This window comes from Lynx rufus, unplaced genomic scaffold (genome assembly GCF_022079265.1).
Source record: "Lynx rufus isolate CCGP_SWC_20201006 ecotype Redwood Valley unplaced genomic scaffold, mLynRuf1.p SCAF_10, whole genome shotgun sequence".
Taxonomy (NCBI): domain Eukaryota; kingdom Metazoa; phylum Chordata; class Mammalia; order Carnivora; family Felidae; genus Lynx; species Lynx rufus.
This window is the reverse complement of record NW_025814824.1, coordinates 13,167,950-13,186,925: the sequence shown is the minus strand read 5'-3', so window position 1 is coordinate 13,186,925 and position 18,976 is coordinate 13,167,950. Positions and strand designations below refer to the sequence as shown.

At 40.9% G+C, this 18,976-nt stretch overlaps 1 protein-coding gene across 13 annotated transcripts in view; it reads left to right on the top strand.

Annotated features, from left to right (window-relative positions):
- TRPM3 (transient receptor potential cation channel subfamily M member 3) overlaps positions 1 to 18,976 on the top strand; it is a 797,690-nt gene that overhangs the window by 533,561 nt on the left and 245,153 nt on the right. For all 13 annotated transcript variants that reach the window (XM_047102096.1, XM_047102090.1, XM_047102058.1 and 10 more), the window contains exons 2-3: positions 12,444 to 12,523; positions 13,879 to 14,083. In XM_047102096.1, coding sequence (XP_046958052.1) covers positions 12,444 to 12,523; positions 13,879 to 14,083 — 285 coding nt within the window. The remainder of the gene's footprint in view (positions 1 to 12,443; positions 12,524 to 13,878; positions 14,084 to 18,976) is intronic.

Here is an 18,976-nt window from a genome sequence, read left to right as displayed (position 1 = left end):
CTTTGTCTCAGTAGGCACAAAACCGTGTGCTCTCTGCTACATTTTTGTTATCAAAAGAATAATGGTTCCATGAATTTGCAAAAATTAGAATTAAAAAAAAACCCTCATTTTCAAAACGCCTCTACATGTATTCTGTAGACACTAATGAGGGACTCACAGCAAAGTTGTCAGGTTCTGACTCGCTGAGTCCCCAGCTCTGAGAACTGAGGTTGACCCAAGAGATCACCAAGATTGAGTCATTTCCCCAAGATCACACACATAGTCACCAACAAGCCATGGCTGAGATGTGTATTTCGGGACTCCTGATCAGTCATGCTTCTACCAGGCTCTGCCTCACGACAGCTTTGAATGGATAAAGACAATCAGAATTTTAGAAATAAAATCCCACAGCCAGATTTCGGTCTTTCCGTCGTGAGGATAAAGAGTTTGACCTGAGAACGGAAATCACTCATTGATTAAGATAAATCAGTATCTCAGATAAATCAAAATACTTTAAAGTAGTTAGAATAAGAAAACTAAAAATAACTTCAAAATGTATATATAAAAATATTTATAAATATATGTAAATATAGGATTACAAATATATTTTAATAATTATAAAATATATTTTAAAAATATATGCAAAAATAAAAGCAAATGTAATATAAAATATGGATACAACATAAAACAGTAATATAGAATATATTATGTATTATAGAGATAAATATAGAAATATGAATATATATTTGTATGCATATTTTAATGTTTATTTTGAGAGAGAGAAGGGGTGAGCAGGGGAGAGGGGCAGAGAGAGAAAGAGAGAGAGAGAGAGAAAGAGAATCTTAAGCAGGTTCCCCACACAGTACAGAGCCTGATGCAGGAATCGATCCCATGACCCTGGGATCATGACCTGAGCAGAAATCAAGAGTCAGACACTCAACTCACTGAGCCACACAGATACCTCTGTTTGTTTATATCTTAAACTTTATGTATCTATGTGTGTGTATACACACACACACACACACACACGCACACAGAGGGTGGGACAGAGAAAGGGGACTTGCTTCCTTAGTAGTGAATCCTGATGTGGGAATTCTACTACAAATACAACTACAGCTACCCATCCATCCTTACCCTCTTCTCAAAGTCTTTGGTCCTTCCAGGACAAGAGAGGTAAACAAAATAGAAATTAGGCTCTGAATCTATGATGTTATTTGTCACGTAAATTCCACATTTTTACATAACACAAAATGTTTCCATTTCACAACTCAGCCTATTTCTTTGGCTCCTGACAAAGTCAGAACAGCTCAGGAATGAGTAGTAAGGTAAACAGAATTAAGGGCATAAAGGAGGACTTCACCTCGCTCCAGCTCCTCATTTACTTGATAGAAAACAAAGTTGTATTTCCCATGGGAGCAGCCTCCATGAATACAGACCCCCCTACGCCCCGCCCCGCCACGATTTGTGCACCCACACTATTACACAGACACTTCTTTCCAACGAATGACTCATCATTTTAAACATCCTGGCTCTTGTGGAGTATGTCATTCTCCTAGTTTTGTTGATCGTGAGTTTTTCTTTCATTTTCTCCTCTGAAGTTTCTATCATTATCTCTTAAAAGACGTACAGCAGTTTTACAGGGTCAGCACTACTGTAGCTCTGTTTTTCTGTCGATGGAGGCAGTCAAGTCCCTGAGAGTATGTATGTGGCTGTTAAGTATTTACGTTACCATCTATGGACACAGCTATTACTTTCAAACAAGTGGCTAATCCTTGACTAAAAATGGGATGCTTTTGAAATAGAGATCTACATCCTCATTCAAATTTTCAAGTCTGTTAGGCTTGATGAAGTATGTATACTTTTGTTAAGATCAGGATGATGACAACATCCTTGTTGCACTACAGAGAAGAAAAAGATCATTCAGCACCCCTAAAATCACCCACAAAATATAAAGAGATGCAGGGTTCACTGTACCCCAATAGGAGCATAAGACTTTGGGTTTCTCAGGCTAACACAGTAGCTGATGTATAACTTTGGCACGATGCTTAACCTCTGTAAGCCCCAGCTTTTTATTTGGGTAATGGAATTTTATAATACCTGCCTTATGGAGTTCCTGGGAATATTTCATGAAATGCTATTTATGAAAGCATTCTGTGAACTGTAAAATTCTTTATAAGTATGATGTATTATCGCCAAGCAGTGATTAGCTGCTTTATGATGAGGAAACAATTTTCCAAAGAAACATGGAAACATATTTTTAAGTGGTTTATGAAAATGCCTGTGAGATTAACATTCCTATATATATTCGTATTAACGTCTACATAGAAATTTTGAATGTGTTTAAGTATAATTTACACAGCATGACCTATTGATAAAAAATGAGTGTCATTTATAATTGTAAAACATAACTTATTGAATCTTTTCCCAATCTGGTAATAAAAATATAATTTAACTTTATGTTAAGGTGTCTATGATTTAAGTTGTAGAGGCTATAATGTGAATTTTAGTATAAATAATTTCAGGGCACAAAGAATTCTCCCCCAAAGATGATTTATTAAAAAATGAGAAATTGGGGCCCAGTTGGTTAAGCATCTGACTTCGGCTCAGGTCATGATCTCATAGTTTGGGAGTTTGAGCCCTGCATTGGGCTCTGTACTGACAGCTCGGAGCCTGGAACCTGCTTCAGATTCTGTGTCTCCGTCTCTTTCTGACCCTCCCCTGCTCGCACTCTGTCTTTGTCTCTCTCTGAAAAATAAATAAACATTAGAAAAATTTTTTAAATAGGAATTGATATTCCCATAGAAACCAGGTTCGAAAATAGAAGGAGGAAGGGACGTGTGGTAGGTGAGGCAGTACCATAACAGACCTGGAGTACTGAGTATTTACAGGGGAAATTGACAATGAATGATTATCAATTTTGACAGGAAAATCAATAATTATAATACCGTATGACTTTTCCCCTAATGGAAGTATGGGCGAGGTACAGAGGTGGAATAGTAGTTGTGGTGATTCATTGTGTCTGGCACTGGGCAGCCGAGCCTGTTAGAATACACAGTACTTTGTACAGAGTCTGGAAGAACGAAGAGGCATTGACTAAGTATAGAACCCAGAACTTTGCATTTCCAGGCAAATGGGACAGCATATTCAAAGGTTGAAAAGTGTGGAATAACATGGTACATAAGGGGAACAATCAATAATTTAGTTTGCTGGGGCACAATGTGTTCAAAGATTTGGAGGAAAAGGGAGAGATTTTAATAAAGTTACCTCCGAAGCCATTTCCTAAAGGTTTTAATTACTGAACTGACATGATCATGCAGGGCATGGGGAGCCACAGAAGGGTACTGACTGAGGGGTGTTCTAATCGATTATTTTAGGAAGAACATACTGGTGGCAGCACGCTCTGGAGGAAGCTGGCTTTGTGATGTTTCTCTAGCATTATTTTTACTTTATAGGTCAACTGCAACTCTAAATGTTAGAGACCACAGTGTGTTTATTGTCAAGCATTAGAATGAAAACAAGGAACATTTAAGAAGGATTGTTCCTGTGTTTCCCAAACTCCAGTCACTTTTGTGATACATCATGATTTTTCTCTGATCTACAAATGATTTTTATTCTAATTTATTAAACATTTTTAACAGACTCATTTTTTCCCAACTCCAAAAGGGAAAATGCATGTCCCCAGGGAATAGCATTTGTTAAGGTACAGGTTTAGCCACTGCATATATATTATATATTAACATAAACCCAGCTATTAAAAATGCCCATCAAAGGGGTGCCTGGGTGGCTCAGTCGGTTAAGTGTCCAACTTCGGCTCAGGTCATGATGTTGCGGTTTGTCAGTTCGAGCCCTGTGTTGGGCTCTGTGCTGACAGCTCAGAGCCTGGAGCCTGCTTTGGATTCTGTGTCCTCCTCTCTCCCTGCCCCTCCCCTGTTCGTACTCTGTCTCTGCTGGTAACTCTGCTGTTACAATGGCGGAGATAAATGGTGCCACAAAGAGCCTAAATTATTAACCATCTGACCCCTTACAGAAAATGTTTGCTGACTCCCACTCTACATCATGTTCTTTTTGTTGCTGTTGTCAAATGTGGACCTCACAGGAAAAAGTAAATGCTTTGGACATCTTTATGACAGTGAAATAGGCATTTTTTTTTTCATGTCAAGATCTAGTTGCTGCTTGTAGAAAATCTGATTTCCATTTTTAAAATTGATTTAGGTACCAGTGGAAAGTTTTTAGTATATTCTATTTGAGCATGATTTTTTTCTTTAATGATGAATTAGGAGGATGATGTATTCTGCCACTACGTAAAGAACAACCATAGTTAGCATTACCCTTGTGGTTTCCTCTTGTTAGTATTCATATTATATTCTCTGTAAACTACATCTGAAACAGGCTAGAAATGTACCCTGTCAGGAGTTGCATTGTTGGGTGATGCATAAGAGATTCTAAAAAGACCCATATGGACAGTATGGCCGAGAGCTACAAGTCTCTGTGGAACTAATTACCTTCTCAAATCAAAGGGTCCTGGAGATCATCTGCGGCCTCTTGTGAAAGCATCTCTGTGCTGACTTTACCTGGGGCGTCCCTTTCTCTTAAACAAAAATGCTCATGGTTCTAAAGATAATGTTTTTGTCTTTGGTATAAAGTTCGTGGAAGATGCCACATGTTCTGGTCCCTATCAAACATTTCCCTCTATAAAGGAAAAGAAGCAAAAAGAAAAAAATATATATATAAGTAAGATGAGAGAGAATAGAGTTAAGAACAATACAAGGGCAGTGTGAATGGGAGGGAATTCAAGATTTAAAGTAAATCAGATGAAGGTTTGAAGTAGCATCTGATGATGAAGGGGGTTGAAGAAAGCTGAAATCTTAAAATATTTCTTACATTGGAGGGATCATCTATAACAAATTCATTCAGTCACACAGATAGTCTACAGCCTACCAGCTTCTTGTCTCTGAGGTGCTTGCCTGCCCACCAACCCTCCTCCTCTTCTCTCTCTCCCATTTCTTGTCTTTTTCCTTTTCTTCTCTGATCCCTTCCTTCCCCCACCTCCTTTAAACTCGAGAAGTCTCATCCAGCACCATACAGAAATTTTCTTTTCAACTATTCCCCACTGAGCCCTCTGTGTTTTCTTTCTTTCTTTTTTAATGCTTACTTATTTTTGAGAGAGAGAATCAGAGCATGAGTGGGGGAGGGGCAGAGAGAGAGGGAGACATAGAATCGGAAGCAGGCTCCAGGCTCTGCGCTGTCAGCACAGAGCCTGATGCAGGGCTCAAACTCATGAACCATGAGATCATGACTTGAGCCAAAGTTGGATGTTTAACCAACTGAGCCACCCAGGTGCCACTCTCTATATTTTTAAGTAATCTCTACACCCAACCTGGGGCTCAAACTCAAAACCCCCAAGATCAAGAGTCATCCACTCTACCGAGTGAGCCAGCCAAGTGCCCTCTCTTTTGACTTAATTCTTCCTAAGTCACTTCCTGAACTACTCTTCTTAGTGAATTCCTGTCATCTTAAGCTTAATAGTTGAAATTTAAGAAATCTGGAGATCTGTCCACAAAGAATTTAGTTTTATGGCTACAAATGTATGGTTAGAGGGGAAAATTTAGGAAAATCTAGAAAAAGAAAAGGAAGAAAATAAAAATTAGTCACAGTTTGGGGCGCCTGGGTGGCTCAGTTGGTTAAGAGTCTGACTTGGGCTCAGGTCATGATCTCCCAGCTTGTGAGTCTGAGCCCCGCATCGGGCTCTGTGCTGACAGCTCAGAACCTGGAGCCTCTTCTGATTCTGTCTCCCTGTCTCTCTGCTCCTCCCCTGTTCACACTCTGTCTCTCCCTCTCTCTCAAAAATAAATAAACATTAAAAAAATAAAAAATTAGTTTCCTCTTTAAGTGTATTTCCTACCTATCATGTCTGTCTGTATCTAAAATTTATAATTATTCTTCACTTCCTCTTTTATGCCTGCTTGCCTTACACAAGAATGTGAAAATATGTATTTCTCTATGTAATTAGTTTTCTGAAACTTGATTATGGTCATCATCCAACAGCACGAGCCATAGTTCAATTAGCCTCCCCTCGCTGAACTTTTTCCAAATTTTCTGTGTTATAAATAAAGACGCAGTGAACATCTCTGTGGCTCACATCTCTGGTGATTGATTCCCTGAGAATAAAATGCATGGGAGTGTTACTGCTGCGTGAAAGGAGGGGATGCACATTATCAAGGCTGTCACTATTCTGTAGCCAGCTCCTGAAGACAAGCGAAGGGACTTCTCCATCACACATTTAATGCTGAAGCTCAGTCTGATGTTTCACTTGAACGTCTTGCTGATTTTACTGCATCCTCAGTTGAATGTCATTAGGTAGTTTATTGACTCTTGTGTCTGGGGTGAACTTGGTATGTGAGAAACCGGAGTATGAAGGAGATCAATCCTGGAAACAGCAGAGAGGCCAGGAGAAGGCTAAGTATTCCATCCAAGTTTGGAGTAAGTCATCCAGTTCATGCTGTGACTGCCAGTGAATGTTCTCTTAACACATACCAGGTATTTTCAGGGAAATAAAAGATCAGAGTGGCATTGCCCTCACAGATTTACAGTCCCTATTGTTGACCATAAATACCAACTCTCTGCTCTGACCTCTTTTTTTTTTTTTAATGTTTATTTATTTTTGAGAGAGAGAGCGTGTGCACGTGCAAAAGAGAGCACACCAGAGCCCGGGAGGGGCAGAGAGAGGGAGAGGATCCCAAGCAGACTCTGCATGGTCAGTGCAGAGCCTGACTCGGGACTCAAAACCAGGCGCCCCTCTGCTCTGGCTTCTCTCTGGAAGGGAGGAGATAAATCCTTTGGAAATGAAATGCTTATATATTTACTTTTTTAAAAAGTATTTTTGCCTTGTTGAAATCAGAGCTCTTTACTCTCCCAATTTGTTCACTTATCTAGTTAAGAACTACTGTTATGTAAAAAATTCACTCTTGGATGATGTTTGAAAGGGACCTTTTTGTGTGAGCCAGAAGCTCCCAGTCGGGCCACCCCAGGCAGACACCATCCTGCCTAACGTCTGCGTCCATGATCTGGAATGGTCCCGGCTCATCTCTTTTTCATAGGGAAACAGGAGAGTGTAGGTTTCCAGTCACACATTTGCAATTGTCAGGGAGGGGCCAAGGATGAGAGGTGTGATCAGACAAGTCTTATCATTTTATTGACATTTTAGAAGTTGTAGAAAGACGCTGACAAAGTCCAACTTTATTCTACTTGTGCTCCCTTTCAGGGACCAGACCAGTCCTTTGAAACATTCAGAGTTTTTAGCAGTTCCTCTTTAAAGAAATGCTATCATTCCATTCTTTGGGGAGGAATGAACAATGCCCCTTGTGTGTTCGAACCACTCAGAGCATTAATACACTGTTTCTTTAGAAGGATTTGCTTTCCCAAGTTGAACTTTTCAGAACTCAGAACACCTTATCACACTTGCAGAAAGCTTCTCTCTGAAAATGGAAAAAGCCAAGGGGGGAGAGCCTGTCAGGACTTGTGCCAGTTAAATCCGATCTCTCCGGGGATTTGTTTTTCTTCTGGCGTCAGATTAGATGTTCAAATCAAGCAGTATTTGAGGGCTGCAAGGGAATGTCCATGGGATTCTTAGTGAGGCTAATCCCAAAGCGGCACATTCCAAGGGGCTAATCTGCCCAAGTTCATTGCTTACTTGAAACGTCTCTTGGGGGAAGAGCTGGGCAAGTGGCTTTTTTTCCAGTGGGCGGTCATAAGAGCATTATTAACGGGATGACCAGCCCCAGACGCAGCAAAATGAAAGCAACAGGCACCGCTCGTGAGACTGTCCCTGCCGCCACCCAAGAGTCAGTGCTCAGGTAAAATGATTTCAGCTCGTTTTCTTCTTGTTCAGCCTCCCAGGAGTGGATGGGGGTGGGGGGGTCTGCAGGAAGACCAAAGGAATGCCCAGGGAGATGCTGAAGGAAAGCAAAAGTCAAAAATGAACCTAGGCATGCAGTACCTTTGGGTCTTTGGGGTTTTGTTCTGATCAGGACAGAGTGTACATTTGAAACAGGAGAGTCTCCAAAGAAGGAATATAGTGACATTTCACTTGTAATTTGTTCCTCTGAAGTTAGCGAATTTTTTTCTCTTCTAATCTTGTGGTTACTGGTCTGGGTTGTTGTCGTTCTGTTAAGTTATCCAGCTCTAGGGTGGATTGCGGTAGCACTTTCCAAGATATTCTGGAGACAGATTGAGTAAGATTTAGTACATACTCGATGTATGTGCTTGTAAACCAGTCCTGCCTGGAGAAGTTCTTGATTCTGGAGCTGGTGGGGAGTCGGAAGTAAGAAGCATCAGAGTAATTTGGGGAATTAATGTTTGTAGCAGAGCCTTTGTGAGAAAGAATTGAAACGTGCCTAAGTGAAATAACTTAATCTTTTTTTTCTTTTGAAGGCAATATTTACAGCTTTTGTTTGCTTGTTTCTATCATTTTTGTTCTTTACTGACTGTACATTTTACTTTCAAAGTTAGTACTTTACTCTTTGAGGGTAGTCATTATACTTTGTTCAAAATGTGAATGTCCTCATTTTTGCTTTCAGTACTATTTCCTTTAATTATTAGCCTTTGAAACCACTTCCCTGTTACACATCACACATGACTGATAATGCAGAAAGACAAGAAAGAAAATAGCCCTTCACAAGCTCAGTCATGGCGATGTGACCATTCTACCTTTAGAAAAGAACGTACAAAGTGGCTTTCTAAGGTCTGGTAGAAGCCATCTTTTCTAAGAGTACATGAGACTTCCGAAGGATATTTGAAAATAAAAGATTTTAGGGCGTAGTGTCCATTGAAGTTTTGCATTAGAAGAGAATTAAAGGGTCAATGAGAAACATGGCATGTCAAAACTATTTCATGCTTTCTAACAACAAGGATAGCCATTCTGAGCTAACTAACTTGGATTCCGAGGGCAAGTATGAAACTCACACAGAGCAGTTCAAAGCCTTGGGACAAAAGAAAAGGGAATTAGTTTAGGGAACAAGTTAAACCATGATTATACTTCAAATTTGCCCTCTCCAAGAAAATAACTTTAAAAATCTAAGATCTACCCACACTGAAAACCTGAATAAAAAGCACAATAGAGCAAAGCCCACAGTAGAGCGTAGTCAGTTATGCATATACTTTGTAGAATTCCTAATTCATGTGTTTTACATGCATTCTTTCTATTATGTATTATAGATTTCTTCTTAAAAAAAGAATCCAATTCAATTATGAATGTTGGAGATATTTTTTTATATTACATTTCCTCCCCTGCCCCTGCAATTTTCCATGCCTTTACAAGGGGAATTGTTAATCTGCTTGTAATAAACTGGAAACTGATGTTCATTCCTTTTGCTAACAGTGAGGTAGGTTTTTCACCTTTGAAAAGGCAATGAGGGTGCTAAACTGCAACAAGTCACATTATTTTTAGAAACTAAGTAGAGTCCGCAACGCTACGCAACGCTATGTAGTATTTCTGAGTAGAACTTGCAGGACCATCCAAGTTGAAACTGGGATCCATGAGTGAGAGAAATAATCAAGGTGCCCTTGAAAAGTCTAATTCATCCGCCATGGTCCCCCCCTCTTCTCATGTTGTGAATCCTGTTGTAATTACATTTCTTTGTTAGAGGATCATTTGTTATAATGATCCTCCTTCTTTTACTTCTTGCTCCTATTACGCGGTCTTCCTAATCTCCCACCCCAGTCCTTTATCCTAAGGGGAGAGGTAGAACAGATAGCGGAGGGTTTATTACTCTACGTGTGAGGATAGAAAGAGGGAAAGATCCAAGTATGAGCTGGTTCTAAGCTATGCCTCTAGGAGTCCAGCACTGTCCAAATACCAAGGCGCTCCCAGGCATGCCCAGATGGCACTGCCCAGATCAAGGGTATTTAGTATCAATAATGTGTGATTTGGAGAGGCAGTTTAGCAGACTGGGTAAGAAGAGTATGAACTCTGGAGTCAGACTGTCCAAGTTTAAACTTGGTGCATCTCTCTGCCTCAGTTTCTTCAATGGTAAAATGGATATAATAGTAGCATGTCCTTCATGGCATTCTTATGAGGCTCTATGGAGATGATACATGTATATGGCACAATTCCAGGCACATGATGAGCCCTTCATAATATTAAGTATCGAGTGCCTACTGAGTTCCAGGTGTTCTCCCTGAATCAGGTGCTTCAGTAAATACAACAATGCTCTGAAGTAGCTATAATTATCTTTATGTTATAGAAAAGACTCAGGGAAGTTCAATAACTATTCTGTATACCTTGTTAGTGGTCAGCTAGGCTGATCATCCTCCAGGCAGAGAGAGATCAAATGAGGTCAGTTCTGTTAGAGCAGGGTTCATAGTGCTCTTGTCTGAACGTGTGTCAGAACTTTTAGTACCAGAACCAACCCAGCGGTGCCTTTTCTTGAAATGAAACATGGTACCCAAATAATAATGCTAACAACTCAGTGTGTCAGCTATTATTATTGCGCCCATTTTATAGATCAGAAAAACTGAGGACCCCCAAAATTATGTGACTGTGTCCATGCTGTAGAGTCCCACTCATGCCATTTTTTTCTAACAGCAGAACTCACACTGTATTCATGATACTGCTGTGTCTCGGGGAGTATTGATTAGCACTCCCCCAAATTTTCAGATGCTTCCCCAAAAGATCCTTCTGAATTCTAGCCAAAGTGATCCACAAAGAAGAAAGGAATTACACTCTCCCTTTTCTGCTCCCCGAGGTGTAGGGAAAGTTGGTTTCAAATGTCCAGTGAGGAATATTTTTACCGTCTGTCTGCCAAGAGATGTTATCAATGAAAGTATTCAGTGTCTAGGAAAAATCACAGCCTATGAATAGTTTAACTTACAGGCTTTTCACAAAGATCAAGCCTGGTTATCTATGCCATTCAGCTCATTTCTGTTGCAAAGATGCAGCCACTGGCTTTTCCTATATATTTGAGAAGAAAAATTTCCATGAACAGACACTGGGGCATTTCTCATGCCTAGCTGACAAACAGAACTGCAAATGTTACCTTCCTGGTGTGAGGAGGTGTGAGGAGGTGCACCTTCCAGGTGCAGAGGGCCACCTGGACCCAGGGATCTCTGAGACAGGACGGGTGCTCCTCTTCATGTAGATGGTGCATAAACACTGACAAATGTGACCGTGTGACCACTTGTGACCATGACTGAAACAGGATGCAGCTCCTTTGTACCCCACAGGCATCCCCCATGTTGCCACTTTTACAACGTGCTTTGTCATATGAGGTAACCATGGCCTTCACTGCTGCGTGCTTACATAGACTCCCATCACAAGAGAGGAGGGAGATGCAAAACTAAGGATTGAGAGCAAATGAGAACTTCACACAGTTTATACAGATGTCTAGGTCCTTGGCAGAGTCAATATCAATTAGGGCCACACATGGTGGTTTGTAACAGTCAACACTGGTCACTGAGGCCAAGCAAATCACTAAGTTGCACTTTGGGCCTGTATATTTCAAGGGTATGAATTTAGCCCTCATACTGTGTTAGAGAAAAGATGATGTCATGTAGAAGTAACCTTACAGGATGCTCCAACAACTTCCCTCTTAAATGCCTGGAGAAGGAATCTTCTGAGTAGTTTATAGGATCTCACGGGAGACTCCTCTACTCTTTCCAATGCTGGTAGAAGCTGCACGATGGACACTATGCTTGGGAACAAAGATAGTACAGTTTGCTGGAACTTCCTTTATCCTTCTGGGAACCAATCTCAGTGGCTGGACTTCTGGGCAGACAGTCCCAACAATGCCCATTCTAAGAAGCTGTATTTCCTGTACTTAAAGACATGGGGAAATGAAAAGAAAAGAAAAAGTGCTATCTTCCTTCCTTCCAAAGGCATTACCTGTGAAATTTCTGACTGTGATAAAGACATTTATCTTCTTATGTTTCCATTTCCTTTGCCCCTTCTGTATTTAAGCACTGCTAATTTGGATTTTAGGAAAAACATCATGATGGATTAGGGCTCTTGAGTTATATAATTCTCTTACCATTTCTCTTTCTTTGTATAAAAAAAATTGAATGGAAGTGTTAGCCACGAGAACTTCATACTTATTCACATATATTTCTTCCCATCACTGAATATTTGTTAGGTACAGGAATATAAGCATACTGCTCTGTGTTTTTCATTATCTCCGTAACTAGCATTGTTTTTCTGTTCTTCAAAAAAACTTTAAGAATCTGTATAAGTTTCCATCACTAACCATTTTTTTTATAATGGTCCTTTTCTTTGACTCAATATTATAATGTTAACCTAGTCAACAGGTTCTGGCAGTCATTGGTTTTTGTTATATGCAGTGTTTATGTTTGAAGTAACTATCATTTCAATTCAGTTTATGAGATACTGAATCATGATGTAATTATTAAATTTTTGCTTCCTACTCAAAAATACTTGTGGGTTATATTCACCTCTTCTTTTTTTTTTTTTTCAGGCTCAGAAATCCTGGATAGAAAGAGCATTTTATAAAAGAGAATGTGTTCACATCATACCAAGCACCAAAGACCCCCATAGGTAATCTTGCTGTCTCTATAATAAAGTGAGAACACAGAGTAGCAATTATGGGAACAAAACTATAATAGTAATCACTATGCATTACAAGGGAACCAATGTCAAATTAAAGATCATTTTTTTAATCGTTGCTGGACATCTCTGAAGCAATCTTATATGTATACACCATATAATGTGTTGCACCTGCAGTTAATTCTCTAAGAGCCTGTACAAAATAACAGATACCCCATTGGGAAGGAATTAATCGCTGTCTATAAGTGGGCTATATATATTTTTAGTATGGTTATTCGTTTTCCTTTTTAAGCATTTCATCAAAATGCTTAGTTTGTACCAATATTCCCTGCCATAATGAAAAGGTATTTTTAAATAAAAGACTCCTAGAAGGTTACTAATTAGACTGCAGACCTTCAGATTTCTGTCCAAGTACGTTTTTAATATCCTACTAATCTTACCTTTAGCTATCCTACTTACCTTCCTGGTTTTGCCTTAAAGATTAACAGCATATTAGGTAGGAAGCATTTGGGATGAAATAACATATGACTGTCTGGAAATGCCTTTATGAAAAGGCCATATAATCAAGTAACTTAAAATATAGACTATAAAGTCCTATAGACTAGCTGTGTAACCTTGAGCCAATTACCTAACCTTCAAAACTGCACTATTTTACTCCTAAAAGGAATGTCATATTATTAGTATTTAATAAATGATAACCATATATCAGTATTGTCATTAATAGTTATAATCGTGGTACTAGTGAAGCATGAAGCGTATGTATCAGTATTATAATGGTGGTGGAAAAGTATGAAAGACATTTTCATGATGTAAGTAGTGAATTTTGTTTTCAAAGATCTTGCAAATAATATTTCCATTATTTCAGGAACGCTTAAGCTGTAGGTTTTTATTCTTAGTATTGGATATTTGACAGTGAATGTCAATTGGGGAAAGACAAGTTAGGTTGTGACTCACATATGAGTGAGAGTCCTTATTTAAATGTGCATATTAAAATTCTCCCCTCAAAGCTGTGCAGTGGCCTTTGTGCAAGATTTGATAGATGGGAGGAGTGAGAAGTAGAAAAATCTATAGGACTTTTGTTTGCAGGCTCCAATCCTAAACAGTATGGCAGGTGTGGAAGGGGTGGGTGGCAAAGGCCAGGAGGCATGTTACAGCTTATACAGCTGAAGGAAAATGAAAATGGGCAGAAAAGAAACGATCTCTGTTGGGTAAATCCTGGGTTCACTATTTGCCTGGTATAGCCGTATTGTGGGATTCTGCCTAAGAATGGACTGGCTCACTATGGTTTGTAGATTTCTCCAGTAATGGCTGATCCAGGGGGTTCGCTTTGACCTCTTATGTTGCAGGTGTTGCTGCGGGCGTCTGATTGGCCAGCATGTGGGCCTCACTCCCAGCGTCTCCGTTCTTCAGAATGAGAAAAATCAAAGTCGCCTCTCCCGAAATGACATCCAGTCGGAGAAGTGGTCCATCAGCAAGCACACTCAACTCAGCCCCACGGATGCTTTTGGGACCATTGAGTTCCAAGGAGGTGGCCATTCCAACAAAGCCATGGTAATCAGAAAACCCTTCAGTTGCTTCCCAAGTTCTATCTCATGTCCTGTAAAGGTGTGGTGAAGAGCTGGAGGTTTAGTCTTTGGGCTTAATCCCCTCTGCCAGGTCTTGGCTGGGCAATCAGCTCTCACGACCTTGCCCCTGTGCATTTCTTCTCTCTTCTGTAGAATGGGGGAAAGAAAACCTTCCTCCTAGGATTTTTAAAATAATTAATACTATATCAGACCGTGACTTTTGCTATTATTAATAGTAACAAGAAGCTTTCTATAGTGATCCACTATTTATTACTTACTTTCTGGGTCTCATCCATTAAAGCATGTTTTTCTATCTCCTTTGATTTAAAAAAAAAATCTTACCTTTAAGTCTCTGTTTTGTCCTATTAGTAACTAGCATTTCTCTCAATTCAAGGTAGAAATGATCATCCCAGACTATTTCCTTCCCTGTTCTAACAGAGATCTTGCCACCTAAAGTGAGTGCTTTTGCTCTAAGCAGCTGTGTTCAATAATGTTCCTAGTAGAAGAACTCCATATGAAAAGCATTTTGTTTGGAAAAGAGGCTTTAGGAAATAATACAAATTTTACTTCTAAGAGTTGTTGCTTCTAAATTTCAGCTTTCATCATGAACCTCTCCCTACTTGGCTGACAGATTTTGCCAGGAGAAAAATATACCATATGTTTTTAGAAATTCTAGAAATGCTCTATTTCATAAAGCTTGTTTCTAACAGAGAGTTGGTTGAGGGTGGGACAGTTGGAGGTAGCTGCTCTCAGGCACACCCCAAAGTTTTCCAAGTTTGGAGAGGAGATTTTGCTTCGAGAAGCATACTGCAAAATTCAAGGGAAGTCACTCCACACTAGTTATAGTCTAAAAATGGGCAGGAGAGCCACCCCTCTGACCTCTCTCTTCTCGCCTTCCTCCTCCCCCTTGCATCTTTCCCTACTCTTGTAGGATTTTCTTCACCAAGAATGGCTGACTGCACTATTCTCACAGTATTTCCTTAAGAAAATCAATTCTGAACTGTACGTTAGAGTGAAAACAATTTTGAGCAGTGTATTGGGAAGAAGAGGGTGCTGGGTACAGCCTGGGGGAAAAGTGGGAGGGGGTGGTGGTTAGTCTTGGCCTATACAGAACCAAGGGCAGTGGAGATCTGGCAACTTCCTCATCCACCCAAGGGATGTTTTCAGCTACACAAAGTCATGAAGGGTCCCCAACTCAGCATAATTCCCATTCACAGTATGGAATGGAACCATACACACCATGCATTAATTAAAAGTCATGCCAGTTCACACTATAAGAAAAATGCTCAAAAAAAAAAAAAAAGAAGAATCATAGTAAGTAGTAGTAGTAATAGTTAGTAGAAGAAGAGCGAAGGGATGGAAATGGATCCATGGAGGGCCCAAGTTCTTCACTGGAAATACAATACGATAATGTTGAGAATGAAGTGACTAGCCTCCCTCTCCCGCCCCCACAAAAAAAGCCAAGTGCTATAGATGAGGAGGTGGCTTAGCAGACAATACCATCATAGAGTGGCACACCCAGTGATGTCATAGAGTGCTTGAATGGCGACCCGAGGCTTTGTGCCCCATGTCGCACAGCTGATAAATGTGGGTTTTTTTTAAGTTTACTTATTTATTTTGGGGGGGGAGAATAAATGAATATATAGGGGAGGGGCAGAGAAACAGGGAGAGAGAGAGAATCCCAAGCAGGCTCTCCACTGTCAGCACAGAGCCTGACCTGGGGTTCAGACTCATGAACCATGAGATCATGACCTGAGCCAAAGTCAGATGGTTAACTGACTGAGCCACCAAGGTGCCCCCACAGGATGGATGTTTATTATGATATTTAATGGCAGAGGAAAAACCTGAAGAGGCACATCTTTCACTATGCTCTTCAAGTGTGAACACATAGGACATCGAACTTTGCGAGCCCTCCCCAAGCCCCACATAGCTCTGTGAAACCCAGAACTATCTGTTGGCAATCGGGTTAGGCACAGTCTACTACATGAGAGCCCAGTGTAAAATGAAAATGTAGGCCTCCAGCAGGGGCAGGGAAAGCAATCCCCCTTCCCACGGCCAACAACCCCAACACACAGTGGACAGGCAACAGTCCAAGGAACTGCTATCTCTGTAGTGGGGCAGGCTCAATATCTGGTGTGGGTGAGATATGCCACAGAATCACCTGTGAAACACACCAGGGCCCTGCCAGCCTAAGGCAGGGACACCTATGTCCTTGCTCTGTCCTGAAATGCTGCAGGGAAAACACCCAACCCACCCCTCACCTTGCCTGTGCTCACGTCCCAGGCAGGGATGGAGGGTGATGATGGAACAAAACCCCATTGCTTCCCCAGGCGACATTGTGGAGGGAAGGCTAGACTGGCCAGGACATCAGAGGTGGGAGCAGATGGTCAAGATCCCCTGCCCCAGGGAGGCAGCAGGAGGCAGGATGTGGGACCATGGACCACATGTGAGCCAAGGCTCCGAGCCCTCTGCACAGGCTCCACTGCCCCATCAGACTTTACCTACAAAACACAAATTCCAGGCTAAAATTGTTAAGAATTCCAAGAAAGCAAGTGCAGAGCACTAAACCCTAAGCACTGCCTTTCTGAGCGGTGTGACAATGCTGGTCACACACCCTTGAAGCTAACACTGAGACTGGGTCTCACCTATACTAGATGCTGTCATGGCAGTCACTGTGAGGACAAACCTTTCTTTAAGAGTCTAATCAGCCAAATGAGGGCCAGTTTTCTTCCCTTTTTTTTTAACAACCAAATATTTAACAAGTGGGAGTCCCCACTATTCAGACACAATGAGCATTTTGTCCACTTGGAATACTTGCCCTTAGATTATTCTGAGTCTCCTGTCTAAACAAAGGGGTGGAGCTGACAGCCGGTCAGATGTCTTGTTTTATCAGGCAGGATGGTTGTTTTGTGCCAACCTGTGCCTTCCTTACTTCTCCCCTCCCCCCACCCCGCAACAAACTGGCACACAAAGGGAAAAGTCAGCAACTACTCTCTGTTAAAGAATATCAGTCTTCAGATGGGGAGGGCATGGTTAAATATTCACCACGATTGAAATGAAACAGGTCAACTAACTTCACATCTTTGATCCCTGTTCCTGACCAAAATATTTGAAAGTTGACATGGTTTTTAACTCTAAAAACTCTATAGAGGGCAGATTAACTTTGACCCTTATTATTGGGAAAAAAAAAAAGATAGACCATTAATTTTTTTCCTTCAAGACAGCCCAAGATGAGGTGCTTGGGTCTTCAAAATGCCATTGTGGTCTGGACACAGTGTGAGGCAGAATCCTTCAGCGTTTGGTAGAAGTTTCAGTTGGAGAGAAGAGAATCTTTATTAACATGTGCTGGGCCACGTGGGAGCCATATCTGCTCAGGAACATTATGCACGTGTGTTATCACGTAGGCAGTATAGCAGCATGTCAAGGGGCTTCGGTCACCAAAGATGCTTGAGGGGATTGATGCAGTGGTTCTCTGCTTGGAGGCTCACGGTAGCCTGTGGGCCACTACCAACGTCCATGGCCACGAATCACGCCCAGAGTCTCCCTCATTGGTCAGGGATAGAACTTGGGCATCTTAAGTATTTGAAAAGCTAGCCAAGTTATTCTATTCAAAAAGGCTTAAAAAGTGCTAAATAATCTCACTCTCTCTACCTGTATTATAGATGAGGCAACTCAAGCCCAGAGAAATTAAATTGTTTTCTGAGAGCTCCTCCTTTATTCAACGACAAAGATAATTCTCAAACCTGGGCTGCTCAGGATTCCCCATGAGTTCTATTTCTTCTCTGCCGTGTATGCTTGGTGTAGTCTATAGGAGATGTTTCGAAGGGAAGCTAATTACTATTATTTTTCTAGCTCTTTTATAAGGGTCTTGAGAACTTTGTAGTAGAATTATAAAATTACTCTTATTTGATGAGGTTAATTAAACTCAAAAGCTGTGAGCAGGAGGAAGTCTTTGTAACATTACATCCTAGGTTAGTAGGACCATTTTCTGAGCCTTTCCTAGCACTTTGTGGTATTCTGTCCTCAATTCCCAGGCACATCGAGCCTGGGAAAGTGCAATAGCAATGAATCCAGCATCTCTCTCCTTTTGCAGAGAAATAGTGATCCAGGAAGGAGGCACTCATAGCTGATAGTGAGTGAAGGATCCTTCCTCCCTTTCTTCTCGGCACCAAGCCACGTCCTACCAAATTGCATGCCCCAAATGTCATCCCTGGTAGTTCGTTCAAATACCTCATAAGAGTGAAAACGTGAGGACCAAGGAAGAAGATAGTGAGATACTAAAGCTCTGGGTGAGACATTGTCTTCCTAGTGTGAGTGCCAGGTAGCTTTTTAAAACTAACTTAGGGAGCAGTAGGAAGATGGCCCCAAAACAGACACTGGGTCCTCTCTCAGAGACTCTTCTTTATCTGGGGCTACAGCTGTAAGTTATTTAGAAAAGATGACAGTGCTGGACTTGATTATACGGAATCGTATTTGCTACTAATCATCTCTTCCAATTAACGCTGAGCCGTCTTGTGGAGCAGGTAAGTATCACCTAATTAAGGACTTGTAGTTAAACCTCTCAAGTCATTCGCATAATTATCTTCAGGTTTTCCCTTGCTAGTTACTCTGCTTATTAGATCGGGTTGAGCCCCTTGTTATAGTTTTTATATAATTTAGATAATTATTCCTATGCCTCATTGTCACACTTAAAGCTCTCACTGTTGAGTGTGAAAGCCTTATTCTCTGAGCACTGCCAGTGGGAGGGAGGGTGAGAGGGAGGTAGGAGGTTCCAGGTTGCTGGGGACACCCCAGGGAGTGAAGAGTCTGTCAAGAGCGAGGCATCTACCGTCTTAGACTCTTTAAACACTTCAGGATTGAATTTGATTTTTTTAAAAAT